At 42.1% G+C, this 18897-nt stretch overlaps 1 protein-coding gene and 1 pseudogene across 1 annotated transcript in view; both read left to right on the top strand.

The window, feature by feature from the left end:
- The window catches only part of Rab39 (RAS oncogene family member Rab39), a 33995-nt gene extending 31356 nt beyond the window's left edge, over positions 1-2639 (top strand). The window contains exon 3 of the mRNA XM_075694683.1: positions 2346-2639. Within this exon, the coding sequence (XP_075550798.1) occupies positions 2346-2639 (294 nt within the window). The remainder of the gene's footprint in view (positions 1-2345) is intronic.
- Positions 2640-3793: 1154 nt separating this feature from the next.
- LOC142584576 (MOB kinase activator 1A pseudogene) lies at positions 3794-5949 on the top strand (annotated as a pseudogene).
- Positions 5950-18897: the final 12948 nt, after the last annotated feature.

Genomic DNA, 18897 nt, shown 5'->3' with positions numbered 1-18897 from the left:
TGCCACACCAGCGCTTGCAACAAGGCGTTATTCGTTTGCTCAGTCTCGTTCTTGGAATCTATCTTTGAATGTCCCGGAAACATAATCTCAAATTCAGACATAGAAGCATCGATTTGTACCGCGCCTTTCTCAACGAGGGCCGCTTCATTCGGTTGACTCTTCTCAGTGATGATGTGAAGCAGTTCCGATGAAGTCGCTGATTCCCGAAGAAGCACTGGATCTTCGCCATCAAGCTGGTAGGTCTTCACAGTCGCCTGCCCATCTGTTCTTCTTACGAACGTTACTTAAAGCCACATGGTCGGCCGTGCCAAATATAAAGTACGAGTTAAAATACGCTAATTTAAACAACATAATCTCAATAATAACATAATAATAACAACATAATCTCAAATTCAGATATAGAAGCATTGATTCGTACCGCACCTTTCTCAACGAGGCCCGCTTCGTTCATTTGACTCTTCTCAATGAGGATGCGAAGCAGTTCTGATGAAGTCACTGATTCCTGAAGAAGCACTGGGTTTTTGCCATCAAGCTGGTAGGTCTTCACGATCGCCTGCTCATCTGTTCTTCTTACCAACGTTACTTCAAGCCACATGGTCGGCTGCGCTAAATATAGAGTACGAGTTAAAATACACTAATTTATTTACAGGGGTCCATGTTGACCACTTCTTTCTTTTCTTCCCCCTCCTGTTCTTGTCTCTTCAGTCTTCTTCTTCACTGGAACATCACATAAGTTCTCAATGTCCATACTGAACGTATGGCAGTTTTCTGGGTCATTTTTAAATATCAGACCAGTTCATCTGAGTTTACAACACAAAAATGGTCTACGGTGTTAACACAGGCATGTGACTCTAAGAAACCTGTTACTTTGACTTGCCATTTGTCCCTTTCTATGATAATTGCACTGGAGTGTATGTCAGCTTTGTGTGTCTTTAGCAATTCCAAGCTCCCTCTTTTCTGTCACATCCATGTCTTGTGCTGCCTTTCAAATATAAGTATCATGGTCTGTACTGTATCATTGATGCCACCTCACCTGTAAATTATATTGCTCGGCTTGTGTTATTGTGGGCGCATAACAGTGGCATCTTAGCTGCCTGAAGCCATATTATGATGTCCTTACTTGTCTGTGCAACTGAGTCAGCACAATGGCTACTCCTCACTTCTGGGGCCATCATAATGAACCAGATGTGCATCTGTGGTTTCAATGGCATGTTGGAGAACACGACGACCGTGATTGCCTGAGAGCTCGTGTTGCTAGCTGTTAGTGCATTACCTTTCAGAAGCTATTATGGTTGTGAATTAACCCTTCGACAATATGCATATATTTACCCACACAGTAACTATTATGAACATTTAGAGGATAAGTTGGCTGTAAGCTGTTTTAACAAGCTGATATACTTCCTTGACATCACAAAGAAAGCAGTACACAGATACACATTTGCATCTAGAGCTGCACATGGGCAGCAACTATCTAGATCGGTGCAATTATTACACTAAGCATTGTTGCAGTAAAGAAAAGTGAATAATGACAGCACCAGTTTTACACCATAAGTAAAACCATATCCCAACCATAGCATTGATGGTCAGAAGAGGAAGCTCTGTGTGTGCTATTGAGTAAATTCAGCTGCTTGCAGTGCCTAGGTGAAATTGCAGGGCTGCTGCAACGTATGAAGCCACAAGGGAGGTCTCACAAGATACTTGCATGGTTGCATTTTCTGCCTTCATTGCAGGAGTCAATAAGCAAAAGACAGACTGATGAAAAGAGGGAAGCAGCTGCAGTGAGGAAAACGTTTAGTAGTATAGTAATTGTGGTGCCATGCCAGTGTACAATTCTGTTTGAAGGTTTATTGCTAAGAGTGAAATGAAAAACATGGCACCCAGCAGTACAAATAATTAGAAAAATTTAGACAAGTCTTGTAATGTGGCAACACGTATTGCAAAATTTTGGCCATCAGAATTTGATCTGTGCTGGCACAGCCTCAACCTGCTGAAATTGCTGTAGCAGCAACATGTTTTGGCATTCTTGCACCTTGTTTTACCCTATGTCATTTGAGCTCCATTTTTGCCTCAATAAGCAAGACTGTTGTCACAAGATATGAGCTAATGGATGAACTACTGTGAACACAAATGGAACTCACTATGGCAGAGGTTTGTGTATGTACGCACAGAGCACTTATTCTCTTATCTTGTTTTACCCTATGCCATCTCGAGCTCCATTTTTGCCCCAATAAGCAAAACTGTTGTCACAACAAATGAGCTAATGGATGAACTACCGTGAGCACAAATGGAACTCAATATGGCAGAGGTTTTTGTAAGTATGTACAGAGCACTTATTCTCTTATCAGGTGGTAGCATGCAAGGCAGACATGGAGGTATCACGGGAGGTGAGCACTGAGGAAGGCCAAGCCTTTGCCGAGTTCTATGGAGCCAAGTTTATTGAAACATCGTCCAAGACGGGCCTCAACGTGGAGCGAGCTTTTGAGACAATTGCACGCGACATCTATGCCAAGGTGGAGTCGGGCGAGTTTCAGCTTGAGGATGGCTGGGATGGTGTCAAAATGGGCTTTTTACGGCCTGGACTGCCTGGATGCTACATTGACTTGCTAGAAGCCAAACCAGAATCCCCAAGCTGCTGCTAGACCAGTGGGCTGTTACCGTCCAGTGTATTTTACTATCATAGTGATTATAGAGTGTAATGTGTGCAAACTCTGGTGAAGTGGCTGTTGAATCTAGTGAGATGTGTGTGCTAAGCACTTGGCATAGATGCTCAGGTGGTGTCTACAATGAGCAGCTTCTTAGAAAAAGCTGGAACATGGCCAAGGGCCAATCAAGTGTCTCTTCTTGGTATATGACACATGCTGTACTGTTAGTAGTGGCTTAAGCATTTATCAGCCTTCAAAGGGCTAACTGGTGTGTCCCCTGCTGTGCACATTACAAGCTCTCACCATGTTCTGGAATGTGGAAATGTGTCTGTGCTAAATTGCAGCCTTTCCGCTAGCTTGTGCTGTCTTGAGATAGCTACATGGCCATGCGCCCTGCATTTCTGGAGGATAACTGAACAAACAGAATTTTTACAAAGCTTTTCATTTTCTTTGATGTCTCTGCCTCACTTCTGTATTCAAACTAGGTCCGATTACCTTCATTTATTTAACTTGCCACAACTGAGCATCAAAACACCAGTGACAGTTGCTCTTTCTTGCCATTATGTGTGCAAATCATTTTACTAAAAGCTTGAATATCTATGGCTAAAGACGAACATTTGTTACAATTGGGAGGAATGAGGGACAGATCCAAAAGTTGACAGAAATTTTGTGCACTAGTGTAAAGCAAAACAGGAGACAGTACTGCGTGCTAGCCACAACAGAATGAAGGCTGCATTAATATTTGTCAGTGCTGTGGGGTTTAATGGTGGGAGCATTACATGTGTAAACTTGAGTTGACAGCAAGTAAGATTGACATGAACTGGTTGCTCCTACAGAACTTTACAAATGTTCGCCGTTTTATTCTTGTTCATATTTTAGTTGCATCGCTCCATGTCTCTTCCTTACCAAATTGTACTGTGTGAAGCAAGTGAAGTGTGCTCACTGAATTTGGACGCTTGGAAGCTGTGCGATATGTGTGGTGTACATTATTTGTTGTGATTTGTCACAGCCTGTTGGGCCTTTCAGTGACACCTGACCTTGATTCTTTCAGTTGCATTAGATGTACTGTAGCACATGTTGTGGGGCCCTCTATTGTTGCAGTGTAACTTTTAATTTGGGTCAGGTGTTGCTCCTAACTGGAACATTCTTGAATGCAAAAGAACATGAGCTGTTCAAAGGTGTGCAAGCTACACCTGCTACTGAAGCCAGCAGCAGCAGCTACACTGGGCAGTGGCAACTTACACGAGGCCATTAGGCTGCCTGAAGGTGTAGACTTCAATGAGTGGGTAGCTGTCAACACAGTGGACTTCTTCAACCAGGTCAGCATGGTCTACGGCACTGTTGCAAAACTCTGCACCGAGAGTAGCTGTGCTGTGATGTCGGCTGGTCCCAGGTACGAGTATCGCTGGGCTGATGGCCGCACGTTCAAGAGGCCCATCAGATGCTCTGCCCCTGAGTACATTGACTGCTTTATTAAGTGGGCCCGGAACCATTTGGACGATGAAGCACTCTTCCCCTCCAGGGTTGGGATCCCCTTTCCTTGCAACTTCATGCCTGTCGTCAAAACAATTCTGCGACGGTTGTTCCGAGTGTATGCACACATCTACCACCATCACTTCCATGAGGTGCTGTGGATGAAAGAAGAGGCACACCTCAACACCAGTTTCAAGCACTTCCTCTTGTTTGTGCTGGAGTTCGAGCTTATTGAACACGATGAATTGGCTCCTTTGTGGGAGCTTATTGTAAAGCTCACTGGCCTGGCATTAGTTTCTTGACCCATTCAATGTGACTCTTTCATAGCAAATCAGTTCAGCAGAATCTTGCAAGGTAGGGAAAGGTTCATGAAAGAGAAAATTGTCATCATGATGCTACATTTGGGTGGATGACAATTTTCCTTTCCACATAACTCTTGTCTGGTATTTTCTGTACACATTTGAGTGGAGGATGTTCTTAAAATTCATTGTTTGAAGAGTATGCCATCACTCTTGGACAGGTGGAAGGTTGAGAAAATGGATTGTTGCTTGCATCTTGGCTGTAGGATTGGTGCAATGCTTCAAGTTCCAGTTTTTGTAACTGCAATAAATTTCGAATGTGAAAGCTAAGGTTCACCCACATAAAGCCAAGAAATAGCGATAGGCCCTGAATTAGCTTAGGCCAACATGTTCCCCAAGTGTTTCACATTGCTGGCACTGGTTGGGTGGCCCCAAGTTGGAGTTCTGAACTAAAGATACTTAGTTATGATGCTGCTGATGGCACCAATGATGCTTTGGTGCAGTTACACAACTTTGAAGTTAGTCGTGACTCTCTCTTATTGTTTGGTTTAATGTGTGGTAGTGGATGGTGAGATTATCAGGATGTCTATTGGGCCGAGTTGGTAAAGTAACATAATTGCATGTGAAAAGCAGATATGGACAGACAAGGAACACTGCGCTGAAAGTAATGGTGTGAAACAGTTGGCTAGTCGGGCTGCTCTTGCATTGCCCTGTTATTGTAGCTGTATGGCTCAGCCATTGGGAAGAATGTCTGGGGAATTGTAGCAAGACTGGTACAAGGATCCTTCTGCTGGGTGCCGTTTAAGCTTGCTTCTCAATAGCCCTGCTCAGATTTTGGTTGTCCAAAGGCCTTATTTGGCTACCTAAAGCTCATGTGAGTGTGCTTGATACACTCATCTGTGGTGAGCACTTGCATGGACGTGCAACATTGGCACTGCTGCTGCTTTTATTACTGTCCATCGTCTGTATTTATTTTCACAGGCGTAATATGTAATTTGCTTGTCGCTCAGCAGGAAGAAAGCAATTTACTGAAAATGACTGTTCCGAATTGAAGCTTGGTGCCCAGGAATAAGGCAGGCTGTAAAGGATTTGTCAGTCTGCTAACATGCGAAATATGTTGTTCTGGACACCAGAGTTGTGACACGCTTAAAAACGTGACAATGTTGCCCGACAATCAGTAAGAAGGATGCCTGACAAGGAGGGTATTTTAAAAGTAATGGTTGCTCACAAGAATGGATATCACAGCTTTTTATCAAGGCATGCATGATAAGTAACATTCCGCTTACAAGCCTTCTGCCTGAACTTGTATTTCACATGTCTCTGCAGTGCCTTTAGGTCCTATGTTCTAAGTTCAGACCTTGTTACTGCAGTGACAGTGGTTTGCACAGAAGCACTCACCTGTTCTGCACTGTGCAATCACTGTCCCCATAAGGCAACTGTTAGCACTACACTGTTCTTAAGCTGTGTCATATTCCTCCTATCTGAAAACCTTTAGCAATGCTCACATTTCTGAATAAACACTTCATTCCACTTGCTTTCCTGCATATACATTCACACACATAAATGCACACAGCAACTGCAGTTGACGGCTTCAGTGTCACTGAGATGTATGGCTTTGCTATATTTTATTTTTCTTTCTCAAACAATAGTCCCTAAAATTGACCCATAACGGAGCACTGGCACAAAAGTTCAAACTTGAGGTGTTTGTGTTTAGTACTTATACAGCTATAAGTACCTCTGACCAAATATGTCTGATGAAAGTAGCTGAGAACACGTTTTAATGTGTTGAAAGACCATGCTGGTGGCCGACTTCAAACCACAGCATTCTGCAACATTAACATTTAATTGCCTGTTCTCTACATTCTAGGTTCACTGTGCCATTCCACGAGTACTGCTGACATGACTGATTAGGATGCTCACATGTGTGGAGCACAACAGGAAAAAGCTGTTATTTTCTGGTGATACTATGTATCTATCCCCATTACTTTCACATGAGTACAGTCTTGAATGGCACTTGCTTGCATTTGAAAACAGACTGGTATTATGGCATAATAAGACATGATTACTAGCTTAACTAGACAGGGACTAATGAATGAACACAGGACCACTCTACACTTCACCCGAATTTATTACCTGCACAAGCAGCCGTATATATACATAAAGCATCCGCTCAACGCATGTGCACTCAAGTCACATTATCACTGTACACCTTAAGACCATATGTGAGTTTACTCTGTCTTGCAAGTAATCAATTACCTTGAGAGTGCTGAAGAAGGACTGCTAATGCAGGCGTCTGCTTCTTTTACAAGTGTTACAGCTTTTAAGATTTCTCTCCTTGCATTGCGAAATTGCATAACACACTGGTCTTATCGTAGTAAGGGTGACAAGGGCACCTCCTACAATAGTCCACGAGGTGCTCACTCCCCCATATAGCCTGTACTGCATGGCACCGCTCACATGACAGCGGAATCCTGTAAACCACTGCAGTTTTGCACTCAGCAAAACCCGTGGTGTGGTTTATATTGCATGCCTTACCTTTACTATGCTGATTTACTGTGCCACACATGTGTGCAAGTTTGTCGGGTGACATAAAAACGACAGAAACACTGCACTTTCCCGCCACCTCCTTTAGGCTGGTGTACGTAAGGGACAGGTACAGGATGTGTCTGTTGCGTGCCGTCCATCCTCGCGTGTGACTGCATGCCCACCTGCCTTCCTTTATAAGGCTCTCTTCAGTTAGGGACACACCCGTAACTTCAGGATATCCTGCGGCGTTCACGCATTCTACTTGACTTTGCACACTGTTTCCTACCAGGTGCTCGCACGACTTAGAAAATGCAACTGCCCTCTTTTTACAGTTTATTTAATGAACTGAATTATAGCTAAGTATTGGTTTCTTCTAGTGAGCTCAATATTGCCAGCAAATTTGATCATTAGATATATGTAGATCCAAAAACTGCAAGCGACCCTCACTTGGCACCTCAGACATGAACTTGAGACCATCACCACAAGTTTCAAATAAATACAGGACATCATTTGTTGCTGTAACCGCCCTTGTGGCACATTTCTTAGTAAAAAAAGGTAATCATCAACATATCTAAACATCTTTGCAACAATAGCAGTGTCAGTAGAAGATGCTATACGATTGTCAACATAGGCTAAAATATATCGCTTAATATCGTTGCTATACAAGAACCAATGCAAAGGCCATCCTTTCTCACAAAGCTGCTATTGTCAATGGTCGCCACTGTAGATGAAAGATATAACCAAAGCAATCCTAAGAAGTTGCTGACCGGTACACCAGCCGCATTCATAAATTCCACAGGGCCTAAATTATCAAAATTATGCCTAACAGTGCAAAACAGTCCACTCATTGGAATTGAATAATAAAAGGTTCTCTACATCTATGGAAAACCCAAAAAATCGCCTCAATGATGTCTCCCGAGTTCCGTATTGTATATGGATCATCCACCTTGATTAAAGCTAGCTGCCTCTGAAGGAACTTTGAAAAAACTTGCCACGAGCCTTTTTCAGTGATAATTGCCTGCAATGGCATACCCCCTTTATTTCATTTCATTTATTCAACCTTTCAGTGCACATTGATTGTAATAGGTACAAGAAATAGAAAAAAGAACAAGAAAAAGGAACATATAAACAGTACCAACGAGGCAATAAATAAATATTAATAAGACAAGTGTGGTATTTAGGCGGTTACGTTGATATTATCAAAATCATTTAGTCTTTTGCAAAATGTTTTGCAGTCGCTGCACGAAACAATATTATCTGGGAGTGCGTTTTAAAGTGTTACAGCATGGGGGAAAAATGAGCTGCTCATCGCCGTCGTCTGGCACTTTATCGCCTCCAAGGGGCGAGTATGAGATAAAGGGAATGATGTTCTGAATGGGCATTTTAAGAGGGCTTGTCCTGACTAAGTGAAGTAAAAGGAAGTGTGAAGAAGGCAAAGACGAAAAGTTACGTGCCGTGAAGCATGCAATGGAAGAGACAAAGTTTGTTTTAAGGCGGTTACGCTGATATGTCTTGAATATTATGATGTAATGAAGTGAGAAGTGCGGTTTTGTACGCCTTCTAAGTCATCGGTGAGATAAGCTTGCGAAGGATGCCAGATGGATGATGTGTACTCAAGTTTGGGTCGCACATATGTTAAATATGCTAGTTTTTTTATTTCGGACGATGCAGATTTTAAGTTACGTCGCAAATACCCTAGTGTGCGTGAAGCTTCACAGCGAATTGTTTGAATATGTTTCACCCATGAAAGTGATGGCATCATATGAACTCCTAGATATCTGTAAGTACACGTGTGGTCAATAGGAACATAGCTAATGCAATAAGTGTGGCATATAGTGGTGTGTTTGCGTGTGAAGGATATTACTTTGCATTTAGTGAGGTTTAGAGGCATATGGGGGGAGGGGCATTTTTTGCACCAAGAAGCAGTAGTGTTAAGGTCGTGTTGTAGGGCGATTGTGTCATTAAACGTATGAAGGGGGTTATAAAGAAAACAATTGTCTGCAAAAAGCCACAGCTTCGTTGATATGTTAGTGGGAAGGTCATGTATGTAAATGAAAAACAATAGAGATAAACCTGCACCTTGGGGAACACCGGAAGTTACACTGGTAAGGGTTGACTGAAAATTGTTAGCATAGGTAAACTGAATGTGTCCTGTTAAAAAACTTTCCATCCATTTAATAATCTTGGGGCGGATACCTAGGGAAGATAATCTTGCACAAGGAGATGGTTGTGAGACATGTGTGTCTTTGCTGTAAAGAACAGATTTGGACTGTTCTTTTTGACAGCCATGAGATTTTTCCTAAGGGTGGGGAGGTTCATATCTTCACAGAACATTAACGCCTTTTTCTTTACATCTGTTACAGAGGTCTTTACAGCAAAGAAGTTCTTAGACCTTCCTGTGCTTTTTTACCATAAAGGCTGTTGGGTAACATGACGAAACCAACTTACTTGTCTGAGACTAACAGCGCTTGATTGCTCTGCTTTAAACATTCTATAACTTCCTTAACCGTCAAGCCTGGGTTAGACCTAGGCCTCTTACTGTTAAGACAATCAACACCCTCCAATATAAGCATACTACTTTCATTTTGTTATGCCCGAGGGGCAACTTTCCTAACCATTGACAGAAGGGTTACAGGGCTCTCATTAGGATCCATGCAAAACTTCAGTCCACACCACAGAACAGCGTCCACCTTTCGATGCGCCATGGCCTGTCCAGCTTATGTTACCTGTGGTGTTGGTGCTGAATCCTTCTTCCTGGATTTCCTCCATAGACGCAAAGTCGGAAAATGCTTCGCCCACAGGAATTCGATCACAGATGATGCCTCACGCAGGAGAGCTCGAAACACATGCGCACTGTCCTGGTTCCCGACAACAAAAGAAGCAGAAAGCACTGGTAGACACTTGTGAAGGAAGTGCTCTTGATGATGATGTTCCATATGGATAGACCGCATAATGCGTGTTGCAGATTTATATGATGTGACACACAGGCTGTACAATGCCTGCACTTCAGAGGTTACTAAACGAGTGTTCAGCGAGAATGTGTACAACCTTGGCATTGAAGGTAGAACCACACTACGTGTTTTGTTGAGTGCAAAACTGCAGTGGTTTACAAGATTCTCTTGTCATGTGGTCCAAACTGGCTGGTTCATAAATATAAGATGCTTCAGCATCGCGCGGTGGTACAGGTGATAGCGGGGAGTGGGCACTCGCGGACCATTGTAGGAGATGCCTTTGTCGTCCTTACTATGCGAAGACCAGTATGCTTCATGGTTTCACAACGCAAGAAGGAAATCTTTAAAGCTTTAATAATTGTAAAAGAAGCTTGCGTTAGCAGTCCTTCTTTGACACTTTCAGACAAGGAACTTGGTTATCTGCGAAAGAGTAGACCGGCACATGGTCTTGATTAATGTGTACTGTGATACGTGATTCGAGTGCCCGTGCGTTGAGCGGATGCTTTATGCTTGTGCAAGTAATGCAGTTAGAGTCTGGCGTGGTCCCATGTTCTTTCTTTAGTCCCTGTCTTCTTATGTTAATAATGATGTCTTATTATGCTCGTTATCAATTAGCACAACTTTCTGCCTTCACTGGCATTATGGACCATTGATATGTGAGTAGAAGTGATATGGTAAACATGGCATTTCAGTTTAACATGTGGAGTCATCCGTAACAGTGTACACAAAGAATGCGCCCCGATGCAGTGCAGCTGGTTCATACATATTCCTTTGGGACAGCTGCTTTTCCATAGCTGCCTTGCTCACGAAAGCAAAAAAGAAACCCAAATAATTAATTTTTTTGTTTATAAATAAAAGAAAATATGACGCAGCTGCTAAAACATACTTTTACAAACAACTTGACTAGGCGACTGTGTCTGTATTAGCACCAACAGAAGGCACATCAAGGAATCAAGATACAAGATAACCGGCCACTTCTAGAAGAAAAAAAAGTTACATAAAGGGCATTTTCTAAGCTCAATGAAATGCAGACAAAATCAAGCACATTAACAGAAGAAGGTAATACTATAACATTTAAAACTCTAATGAAATTATCAGTCAACTTTATTCCATAAGAGGAAGATGCCATCTAATCTTTTCCGTGGTAGTTGGATGAGGTCAGTACTGTTCTCCGAAAACTTCTTAAATAAGCAGGGGAGTGTGTGAGTTATAGATTACAAGCAATGATTGTTGTGTGGGAAGAGACCATGTTTCTGGACAATGCGTATTGTAGATATACTGTTTTTTCTTTAACATTGACAGGTTAATATGAGTTATTGTCCTTATTAGCTTATTATGATGGAGTATGATTATGCGAGATGGTAGCTATAGAGGCAATTGATTTTTGTTACTGTTGTTGTGACGCGGAATCGAGAACTAGAGGCGAGACTCTTGAAGCGGACAAAGAGGAGACGAAAGGAACATGGAACACGCCAGGAGACTGGCGTGAACGCGCCAGGACTTGCTCTATAATTCAACAGACCTAGCCAAAAATCTTGCTTCTGTGGTCTTTTTAAGGATCCTTTTTGCAATTCGCACGCCCTCCTCAGCTAATCCGTTTGAGCACAGGTAGACAAAGCCGGCAATATCATTACTAATATGGATGAGATAGTTCAAGTGGCTGAGGAGTTCTATAGAGATTTATACAGTACCAGTGGCACCCACGACGATAATGGAAGAGAACATAGTCTAGAGGAATTCGAAATCCCGAAGGTAACGCCGGAAGAAGTAAAGAAAGCCTTAGGAGATATGCAAAGGGGGAAGGCAGCTGGGGAGGATCAGGTAACAGCAGATTTGTTGAAGGATGGTGGACAGATTGTTCTAGAGAAACTGGCCACCCTGTATACGCAATGCCTCATGACCTCGAGCGTACCGGAATCTTGGAAGAACGCTAACATAATCCTAATCCATAAGAAAGGGGACGCCAAAGACTTGAAAAATTATAGACCGATCAGCTTACTGTCCGTTGCCTACAAAGTATTTACTAAGGTAATTGCAAATAGAATCAGGAACACCTTAGACTTCTGTCAACCAAAGGACCAGGCAGGATTCCGTAAAGGCTACTCAACAATAGACCATATTCACACTATCAATCAAGTGATAGAGAAATGTGCAGAATATAAGCAACCGTTGTATATAACTTTCATTGATTACGAGAAAGCGTTTGATTCAGTCGAAACCTCAGCAGTCATGGAGGCATTACGCAATCAGGGTGTAGATGAGCCATATGTAAAAATACTGGAAGATATCTATAGCGGCTCCACAGCCACCGTAGTCCTCCATAAAGCAAGCAACAAAATCCCAATAAAGAAAGACGTCAGGCAGGGAGATACGATATCTCCAATGCTATTCACAGCGTGTTTACAGGAGGTATTCAGAGACCTGGATTGGGAAGAATTGGGGATAAAAGTTAATGGAGAATACCTTAGTAACTTGCGATTCGCTGATGATATTGCCTTGCTTAGTAACTCAGGGGACCAATTGCAATGCATGCTCACTGACCTGGAGAGGCAAAGCAGAAGAGTGGGTCTAAAAATTAATATGCAGAAAACTAAAGTAATGCTTAACAGTCTCGGGAGAGAACAGCAATTTACAATAGGCAGCGAGGCACTGGAAGTCGTAAGGGAATACATCTACTTAGGGCAGGTAGTGACGGCGGATCCGGATCATGAGACGGAAATAATCAGAAGAATAAGAATGGGTTGGAGTGCGTTTGGCAGGCATTCCCAAATCATGAACAGTAGGTTGCCGTTATCCCTCAAGAGAAAAGTATATAATAGCTGTGTCTTACCAGTACTCACCTACGGGGCAGAAACCTGGAGGCTTACGAAAAGGGTTCTACTCAAATTGAGGACGACACAACGAGCTATGGAAAGAAGAATGATAGGTGTAACGTTAAGGGATAAGAAAAGAGCAGATTGGGTGAAGGAACAAATGCGAGTTAATGACATCTTAGTTGAAATCACGAAAAAGAAATGGGAATGGGCAGAACATGTAATGAGGAGGGAAGATAACCGATGGCCATTAAGGGTTACGGACTGGATCCCAAGGGAAGGGAAGCGTAGCAGGGGGTGGCAGAAAGTTAGGTGGGCGGATGAGATTAAGAAGTTTGCAGGGACGGCATGGCCACAATTAGTACATGACCGGGGTTGTTGGAGAAGTATGGGAGAGGCCTTTGCCCTGCAGTGGGCGTAACCAGGCTGATGATGATGATCATGGACTTGACGTCATGTGCTCAAAGTCGTACCGTGTAGTGAACTGGGTGAATTCTTGGCTTGAAAACTGTGGGACGCTGTCGGTGCATACATGTGACGGGATGCCGTATCTTGCACACATGGCTCTAAGTTTAGCGATGGTGGATGTTGTTGACAGGTCACACAGCTGGTCCGCACCTGGAAAATTGGACATCGCATCATAAGCACTCTGGTAGTGTTTCCCACCATACTGAAAAATATCAGCTCCCACGTGATACCATGCCTGCGGCGGCGTTCACCGGAGTGTATGTGTGCATTGCTTGTCTGTGGAGACATTGAGAAAACCCAGGCCCTACAGCTGAAGAAATCTTTGAGAGCCTTCAGTCAGGGCAAGCAAGCATATTTACTGAGCTAACTGGTATTCGGGAGTGTCTTACATTGAATGAACAAGCCATTGCCACTCTTAAAACACGATTGAATGCAATCGATAAGCTGTTGCTAGACATTAGCAAAAAAACCTCCTAATTCAAACACTAGAAGACAAAATTCGGGCTTTCGATCAAGTGGTTATGAAACAAAACAAGAAAACTAACTGACCTCGAAGACTGCAGTCACCAATCAAACTCAGTTGTTTTCAGTGTCAAAGAGCAAGACGAATATGATTAAACATTACGAAAAGCAGTCATTGATGACATTTTTTTCAAGAAAACTGCAGCAATCATGCAAAAAACTGCAGCAATCATATGGATACTATTCTTGATATAACGCTTGCTTCGAATGTTGAACAAATTGTATGTGATTTTACTAGAGAGCAAGCACTCCTGGACCTTTTTTTTGTCAGTGAATCCTTCCCTAACTGTACATTGCTATTGAGCCTGGTATTTCAGACCATAAATGATTGTTTTTCACCTGGTCGTGCCCCAGGGACGCTAGATACAGTTGGTCTAGTGCGACAAATCATAGAGGTTTTGAACGAAGCGATGATACCTCAATAACTGATTATTTAGAAAAAACATTAGTTATTGATGCTCATTCTTGGAATGTTCATGACCTATGGTGTCATTTTAAACAAGTAGTGTCATTCTGTGCTAAAAACTTTGTACCTATGAGAAAGGCTACTAAAAATCGCAAGAATCCGTGGGTTAGTCGTGAAATCATCCACATTAAACGTAAGCTAAAACGATTAAGGAAGAAACAAAATATGTGTAAGAAGACCCTCATGGAACTGGGAAATAAATTGGCAATTAAGGTGCAGCAAGCAAAGCATAATTACTTCACTTTTTCACTTCCAGAATTTCTTGGAAGTGATCCATCAAAATTTTGGCGTTACCTCAGCAAGACAAATGAATATATTCAAAAGATTTCAGTAAATGATCACCTTGTCAAAAACGCAGCTGATATAGCTCACGCATTCAATCTATATTTTCAGTTTTTTTTCCCCTAATGACAACTACATGCATAAGGAGCTCTCGAAGACAGACGTACCAGTGATAACAAGCGAGGGTGTTCTATCTATGCTTTGTAAATTGAACTGACCCGCCGTGGTTGCTCAGTGGCTATGGTGTTGGGCCGCTGAGCACGAGGTCGCGGGATCGAATCCCGGCCACGGCGGCCGCATTTCGATGGGGGCGAAATGCGAAAACACCCGTGTGCTTAGATTTAGGTGCACGTTAAAGAACCCCAGGTGGTCGAAATTTCCGGAGTCCTCCACTACGGCGTGCCTCATAATCAGAAAGTGGTTTTGGCACGTAAAACCCCATATTTAAAAAAAAAATGAACTAGAAAAAAAGCGCGGGTAAGGATGGCATCCCTACTGCGTTCATGAAACGCTTTGCAGCGCAGATTGCAGACTACTTGGCAAATCTTTTCAGCTTTCTTTAACCACTAGTGAGCTTCCTGATGACTGGTAGATAGCACACATTGTGCCAATTTTTAAGAAGGGGGACAAGCTTAACGTAACAAATTATAGGCCTGTGTCGATTATATCTACTTGTTCGAAACTTATGGAACATGTCATAGCTCGATATATAAGGTCTTGTCTAAGAATAAAGTTTTGTCTCCTTATCAACATGGATTTACCAAGGGAAGATCTACTATGACTCAGTTAGTCACCACTGTACATGATTTTATAATGGTGTTGGACCACTCGGGGCAAATGGATGCATCCTTTATAGACTTTAGCAAGGCGTTTGACAAGGTGTCGCATACGAAACTAATACATAAGTTGAGATTAACTGGCCTTCCCATCTACTTAGTGAATTGGGTTGAAGCATACTTACACAACAGAAAACAATTTGTTGTAGTGGATGAGTGTGTGTCTGATATGCTCCCTGTTTCTTCTGGTGTGCCTCAGGGCAGTGTACTCTGACCCTTGCTTTTCTTGGCTTATGTAAATGATCTCATTGAATGTTTATCTGATACAGTGTGTATAAAATTATTCGCTGATGACTGTACTGTATACAAGGAGATATTGTGTGAGAGTGATCACGTTGTATTGCAGGACCAATTGTTATGGATTGAGCAGTGGTGTCGAACTTGGGATATGGAAATTAATGTGCAAAAAACAGTCTTATTAACACTTACACGTAAATTACAGCCTAGTTATTATTCCTATAGTCTCTGTAGCCAAGAAGTAGCAAGGGTCACAAGCTATAAGTATTTAGGCGTTACACTTACTTCTAAGTTATCCTGGTCAGGTCACATTTCAGATATATATGCATCAGCATTTAAAAAGTTGTGTTTCTTAAGAAGGAAACTAAACAAAGCTCCAGCAAAGTTAAAGTTACTAGTGTACAATACTAACATAAGGTTGAAATTAGAATACGCTTCCGTAATTTGGGATCTCGAAACTAAGCAGGATATATATAAACTTGAGATGTTGCAAAGAAAAGCAATCCGATTCATATTTGGTAAATATAAAAGGTGTGACTCCTCTACTAAACTTATGCAAGAACATGGATTACAACAATACAAGTACATTGAAAATATGCTCGGATAGTGTTCTTGCATAACCTGTTGAAAGGTAAATTTTACATGTCCATACCTTCATATGTAAAATCCTTAGACACCAGAAAGACTCGACACAATCATGACCATGCACTGAAACCGATATTTGCCAAGACCAATGCATTTAAACACAGTTTCTTTCCCCAGACAATTTCAGACTGGAACGCTCTTCCTAAAACCATTTTTGAGGACGCTGATTTTCAAACGGCACTGGAAAAATTGTTGTTCTAGTTTTTCTTTGTTACCAAGTACGTATTATATGTGTAGTGATGTAACCCTGTTTCATTGTTAATGGCGTTATCCATTTGTTATCCCGATTTATACTAATTATGTTTTGATTTCCCACTCCTGCTTGGGCTTGTCATGGCCTGCAGTATTGTGAAATAAATATAAATAAATCTATCACGCATATTCATCGTCTTGGAAGATAGCCAGGAAAACGACCTGTTATCGTATATTTCCAGGACTTTTCGAAAAAAGAGGCTGTTTTCTGCAACGTGCGTAACCTTAAGGGTAGTGATATATCTATCCAGAATGATTACAGCAAAGAAACTCTGAGAAAATGAAAACTTCTTTGTGAAATTGTCAAACAGGATGTCGACAATGGAAAACATGCTTTTTTTATCAATAACAAACTGAAATTTGATGGCTGCATTTATGCTTGGGAGGACAGTATATCTCAACGAGTTGTCGTGAGCCTCGAAAACAAAACCTATAGTAATGCATGACAGAACACATGCGTCATTTCTAAAACCCTGCGAGTGCTAAATTTAAATGCCAGAAGTATAATAAATAAGGTGGAACAGCTTGAATGCCTCCTCTTCAGATACGACCACCATATTGCAATTGTCACGGAAACCTGGCTGTATGATGGTGTTAGCAACGAAATACTGGTATCACCATCACGTAACATTTACCGTCGGGACCATGGATCGAGGGCAGGAGGTATTGAAATTATTCTAAAAAGCACGTTTTCCGCAGAAATACTTCCTCAGATCGAAAACCATGAGAGTCTGTTTTTGAAAGTTAATTGTTGGGGACATGTAGTAGTGCTATCCACAGTTTATAGGCCACCATCATCCCCTCCCGAGTTTTTGTCCTCACCCCCTGACTACATGACTGTGCTGAAACACCGGAAAATTATCATGGCGGACGATTTCAACCTACCCTTCACTTCACTTTTATTTCCTTGAAGACCCCTCAATGAGAGTATTACATAAGCGGTGGGGTTTACAAATGTTCATTTTAATTAGTGGCCACATGAGTTCAATGAAGAATATTAGTATTAAGCTCATCAGTAAAACATCGTTGAACAGGTGATTTCGGATATGTGACTGGGCAGGCCGTTCCAGTCGGTTGATGATCGGCAAAAGAAAGATGCAGAGAAGGTTGTAGTTCGGCTGCGTGGACAGGTTACTTGCAAGGAATTCCCTGTACACAGGGAATGGCGAGGGGGTGGGGCCAACACATATGGTGCATGATGGAGCGAACTGTAATAAAACTTGTAAAAGAGGATTAACGAATCAATGCGACGCCGGGATGATAGTGTGTTTAAGGCGGACTGTGCTTTTAGTAGGGACACACTAGTGTTGTAAGAATACGAAGAATGAATTAATCTTGCCGCACGATTCTGAATTCTTTCAAGTGCATTGATAAGGTAAGTTTGATGTGGTGACCAGATTGGGGATGTGTAGTCAATTTTCAGACGTATGAGCGTCTTGAATGCTAGTAGTTGACGTGTTGCGGTGCATGACGCAGATGGCGTTTTAGGAATCCCAGTGTTTGGTTAGCGGAGGCAGTAGTGCGCGTTACATGAGCAGACCAGTCTAAGTCGTATGAAAGGGTGACGCCGAGGTATTTAAATGTGTCCACTTTTTCTAAGGTAGTATTAGTAATATTATATGGTGAGTATAAGGGCTGATGGCGGCGAGTGAAGCACATTACTTTACATTTATTGGCGTTAAGGGTCATTAACCAGTCATTGCACCAGTCTTGGACTTTGTTAAGGTCATTTTGCAAAATACTGTAGTCATAGTCGTTAGTAATTGTGCGGTAGATGATACAATCTTCAGCGAACATATGGATTTGAGAGGAAACATTAAGGGGAAGGTCGTTAATATAAATAAGAAAAAGTAGGGGGCCTAGAACACTACCTTGTGGGACGCCAGATGTTACAGGGAGGGGTGCGGAGGTGCGATTGTTAACATGTACTGACTGTGATTGGTTAGTGAGAAATTCAATAACCCAATTTAAGATGTCAGGGTGCAGGTTCAGCTGGGAGAGCTTGAGTATTAGGCGTTGGTGAGGTAACTTATCAAATGCTTTAGCATAATCCAGAAAAATGGCATCGATTTGGGTGTTAGCATCGAGATTAACGTGTAAGTCATGGACGAACATAGCAAGTTGCGTTTCGCACGAGAGACCCTTATGAAAACCATGTTGGGATTGGAGAACGAAGTTGTTAATGTCAAGGAAGTGCATAATTTGAGTGAAAATGACGTGCTCCATTATCTTGCAGGGTACGCTGGTTAGGGAAATCGGTCTGTAGTTAAGAGGTGAATTTTTATTACCTGATTTGTAGATTGGAACTACCTGCCCTTTTTTCCAGGTGACGGGGATGTTACAGGAGGATAAAGACTGAGAAGATTAATCTAAAGTACAACACGCAGATGAGCTTGGTATTTTTTAACAGTTTAGAGTTGATGTCATCCGCCCCCGATGACAATGAGAGTTTTAGCTTTTCAATTATTGCCGTTATGCCATGTTC

This window comes from Dermacentor variabilis, chromosome 6, assembly GCF_050947875.1.
Source record: "Dermacentor variabilis isolate Ectoservices chromosome 6, ASM5094787v1, whole genome shotgun sequence".
Classification (NCBI taxonomy): domain Eukaryota; kingdom Metazoa; phylum Arthropoda; class Arachnida; order Ixodida; family Ixodidae; genus Dermacentor; species Dermacentor variabilis.
This window is presented reverse-complemented; position numbering and strand designations above follow the sequence as displayed.